The sequence below is a fragment of the Carcharhinus amblyrhynchos genome, chromosome 21, assembly GCF_965287045.1.
Source record: "Carcharhinus amblyrhynchos chromosome 21, sCarAmb.v2.hapA, whole genome shotgun sequence".
Taxonomy (NCBI): Eukaryota; Metazoa; Chordata; class Chondrichthyes; order Carcharhiniformes; family Carcharhinidae; genus Carcharhinus; species Carcharhinus amblyrhynchos.
The window spans coordinates 30,949,516-30,953,964 of NC_137344.1; the positions used below are offsets into that span (position 1 = coordinate 30,949,516).

The 4,449-nt window shown below is 46.8% G+C and overlaps 1 protein-coding gene across 1 annotated transcript; it reads left to right on the forward strand.

Moving 5' to 3' along the window:
• The first annotated feature begins 245 nt into the window (after positions 1-245).
• On the forward strand, positions 246-1,349 carry LOC145356482 (urotensin-2 receptor-like). Its single transcript, XM_080209215.1, has one exon. It carries the CDS (start codon positions 246-248, stop codon positions 1,347-1,349), a length of 1,104 nt encoding a protein of 367 aa, XP_080065341.1.
• The last annotated feature ends 3,100 nt before the right edge of the window (positions 1,350-4,449 follow it).

The following is a 4,449-nucleotide window of genomic DNA, read 5'->3' on the forward strand; positions in this document are numbered from 1 at the left end:
CTGCTGGTGATCCACGCAGATACGGAGGGGTAGCTGGGTTTCCCTGGCTGGGGTAGGGATGGGGTGTGGGCTGCTGTGCTGGAAAGTTTTTTTTGGGGGGGGGGGATACAATGAGAGAGTTAAAGAGGAGTGAACTGTGAGTGGGTGACGCAGCCAGGAGCTTGCAGTCTCCAGCTGCCTCTCTCACTTCTCTGCTCTCCGGAGCTGCACAAGAAGAAGCCTCTCTGAATGAACCATGTGCTGAGATGCACCACAACAGCTCGGAGAACCTGACAGCCCCCCACGGGGAGCAGGAAGGGGGGTCACCCTCCAGCCCCAGGGCCATGGAGGAGCTGGTGGTCCCCTGGGCTTTCGGCACGGTGCTGTCCTTCATGTGTGTGAGCGGGGTGGCGGGCAATGTCTACACCCTGGTGCTGATGTGCCAGTCCATGAGGTCCGCCGCCTCCATGTACATCTCCATCGTCAACCTGGCGCTGGCCGACCTGCTGTACCTCTCCACCATCCCCTTCATCGTCTGCACCTACTTTGTCAAGAGCTGGTACTTCGGGGACCTGGGCTGCCGCCTGCTGCTCAGCCTGGACCTGCTCACCATGCACGCCAGCATCTTCACCCTGACCATCATGTGCACCGAGCGCTACCTGGCCGTGGCCAAGCCGCTGCACACGGCCAGGCGCTCCAAGGGCTACAGGAAGGCGATGGCCGGAGCGGTCTGGCTGCTCAGCCTGCTGCTCAGCCTGCCCCTCATGAGCATGGTGAGGCTGCAGGAGAGCCGGCGGGACAACGGCAGCCTCCGGCGGATGTGTGCCCCCACCTGGAGCCGCCAGTCCTACACCGTCTACCTGACGGTGCTGTTCAGCACCAGCATGCTGGCCCCCGGCCTCATCATCGGCTACCTGTACATCCAGCTAGCCCGCACCTACCTGCACTCCCAGCGCCACAGCCTGGCCCCCCGGGCCAACAGGGGCTCCTCCAAGCAGCGGGTGGTCCTCATGATCTTCAGCATCGTGCTGCTCTTCTGGGCTTGCTTCCTGCCCTTCTGGGTCTGGCAGCTGATCCGCCTCTACTGCAAGTCCCTGAAGCTCAGCCTCGGCACGGTGACCTGCATCAACTACTTCATGACCTGCCTGACCTACAGCAACAGCTGCATCAACCCTTTCCTCTACACCCTGCTCACCAAGAACTACAAGGAGTACCTGAAAAACAGGGACAGGCACTTCCACAGGTCTCGCTCCACCTCCTTTAAGAGGAACTCCAATCTCCGGCCATCCATTAAATCCATCTCCTCCTGTAACCAGTACAGCAACTCTTCTGAAACACTGGCCATGGCTCAGTTGAAAGGGTCCAAATGACAGAATTCCTATTTACAGATGGGAGCTTGTTTGGATTGTTTGGGTGAGTCTTTTTTTTAATAATTTTGTTACTATCACAAGTCCGCTGACATTCACCATGCAATTAAGTTGCTGTGAAAATCTCCTCGTCGCCACACTCCGGCACCCGTTCGGGTAACACTGAGGGAGAATTTAGCATGGCCAATGCGCCTAACCAGCACGTCTTTTGGAGTGTGGGAGGAAATCAGAGTACCCGGAGGAAACCCAAGCAGACATGGGGAGAATGTGCAGATTCCGCACAGGTGGTGCCCCAAGCTGGGAATCGAACCCAGGTTCCCTGGCGCTATGAGGCAGTAGAGCTAACCGTTGTGTCACTGTGGAGACCCAAAGTGCTGCCCGTAATTGAGCAGCTTTAATTGAACTCAGAGTTGAGGGGGTTGAGCTATGAGGAGAGGCTGAATAAACTAGGCTTGTACTCGTTAGAGTTTAGAAGAATGAGGGGAGATCTCATTGAGACGTATAAGATGTTGAATGGGATGGATAGGATAGAGGTGGAGAGGCTCTTCCCGCTCAGAAAGGACAGTAGGACTAGAGGGCACAGCCTCAAGATAAAGGGGGGGTGGTTTAGAACGGAGTTGAGGAGGAACTTCTTCACTCAAAGGGTGGTGAATCTCTGGAATTCTCTGCCCGTTGAAGTGGTGGAGGTTACCTCGCAAAATATTTTTAAGACGCGGGTTGATGGGTTTTTGATAGGCAAGGGGATTAAGGATTATGGGGAGAGGGCGGGAATGTGGAACTGAGCCATGACAGATCAGCCATGATCTTATTGAATGGCGGGGCAGGCTCGAAGGGCCAGATGGCCTACTCCTGCTCCTATTTCTTATGTTCTTATGTTCTTACGTAACTCCAGGTTCTGTTGTATCCTTTTCGAAAAGTAACCAGGAATAGAGCAGCTTTAGACAATAAGTACATTTTTAAAGAAGTACAGAGGAATTTTTAAGATGATTTTACAAAGCATTTCTGTAGCTTATGTCAGAGGATCAAATGGGAGGTTCGTAATATGGGGTAAGTGTATTTTTGTAATTAAAACCTGACAGATTAAAACAATGGTAGCTTTGACAAAGGGTCATCTGGACTCGAAACATCAGCTCTCTCCTCTCCTTACAGATGCTGCCAGACCTGCTGAGATTTTCCAGCATTTTCTGTTTCGGTAGGATCCTGTGGCCCATCTAGGTTCGGAGTGCAGCCCACTAGACGTTTGGTTGATTGTTGCCCACGCTTAGGATTGCCACTTTCCATCGATTTCCTTCAACATTGTTATTTTCCTGCCAGTATGACTGAAGTGAAACACACATAAAGCAAGGGGCAAGTGAAGTGAGGTGCACGCTGATTGCTCACAACACTAACTGTGAGATCCATGCGCTCTCTCTGTGTCCAAAGTATAAATATTTCTTTTGTTTTTACAATTTGGAGTTGATGTTAGCTCTATTAGTATCTAATGATTAAGTATATTCTATAACTTGGTATGAAATATTCATCATGTCGTAAATGTATTCAGTCTCATCCAAGGGATCATGGTTAGTGAACAAGCCTGATGTCAATCTTGTGGCCCTCTGAGATGAAGGAGGGTCACCCTTGTGGCCTACTCACTAACCTAGGTTGTCCGTTATTGGATTAAAATATGAACAAATCGGAGTTAGAATGAATTATTAAAACTGCAGCTGGTATAAAATCCCAGAACACTACACTGACTTGTCCAAGGATATTTCTCTGTAACACTTCTCTTATTTAATACTTCTCTACATTTTCTCTCCAATTATTGGATTAAAACAATGATAAATAATTCTCACACTGCTTCTTAAAGTGAGCACATCTTTTAAATTAAAGCAGTTGTACAAAATAAAAAGAAAATCCCAGGCTGTATGTATCTTCCTTTGAAATTCACCTTTTAATGCACCTACTTGCTGTGCAACATCCTTAAATGATCAAAGTTCAGTATTAAAATGTCACATTTTTTAAACAAAGGAAAGCATGCATCATTTGGACAGTTTCAATATTTTATCTGCCAAAGAAACCATAAATCAACCAAAAGCAAGTGAGATTTTCAACTTGAAAGTATGTTTTCATTAGTTCTAATCTGCAGTAATGTGAAGCCACCTATTTAAAAGTATGTAGGGATCATACAGGCAGATTTTGATTACAAAGGAATGTCTGGAAGATTGTTTGGTACACATCTGACCTCCCTCACTGCCCCAGATGATTACAATATACCTTCATTCGAAGTGACCATGAATAATATATTCACAGAACACTTACTTCCATCACAGTCGAAAAATTTAGCTTCATAAGAATTTTCCATCATAATTCAATTTTGGAAACATTTCCATAAATAATATTACTGTAAAGATAAGAAAGTCCTGAGTGTAAACTGCATGCAATTTTCTTTTCCACATTCCATCATGGAAACAAAATCTATAAAGTAATGGGAGCAGTCTGATAAATAAAGGCTTTGTATGGAATTTGCCTGACATCTTCTTATGAATCTGCTTAGTGGGTTCGAACTTCCAATACGCAACACTACAAAAAGGTCACTGCCATTGTAGTAAAGCTTGTATGTTAAAATTCAGATGCTTGTTCTGCAAGAAAAAGTGTAATGCAGAGTAATCAAACGTATGCTATGTGCATGGGAGGGAATGCTTAAGTGCCAAATGTAGCTTTTTTAGTTAATTTATTGATCACAAGTAGGCTTACATTCATACTGCAATGAAGTTACTGTGAAAAAAAAATCACTAGTCGCCACATTCTGGCACCTATTCAGGTACACTGAAGGAGAATTTAGCATGGCCAATTCACCTAACCTGCACATCTTTTGGACTGTGGGAGGAAACCAGAGCACCCAGAGGAAACCCACACAGACACAGGGCGAATGTGCAAACTCCACACAGGCAGTGACCCAAGCCGAGAATCGATCCTGGATCCCTGGCGCTGCGAGCCAGCAGTGCTAGCCACCATGCCACCATGTCACCTCTTTTGGTATGAACATGATATTCTGGAATTAAATAATGTGGTTCAACTGAGAGCTTTTATGAACAGTTTCTGTAAAGATGTATATTTCTGAACT

What these genes read in the sequence shown, in the direction of transcription:
- LOC145356482 (XM_080209215.1), top strand. Translation starts at nt 246, where the DNA reads ATGCACCACAACAGCTCGGAGAACCTGACAGCCCCCCACGGGGAGCAG.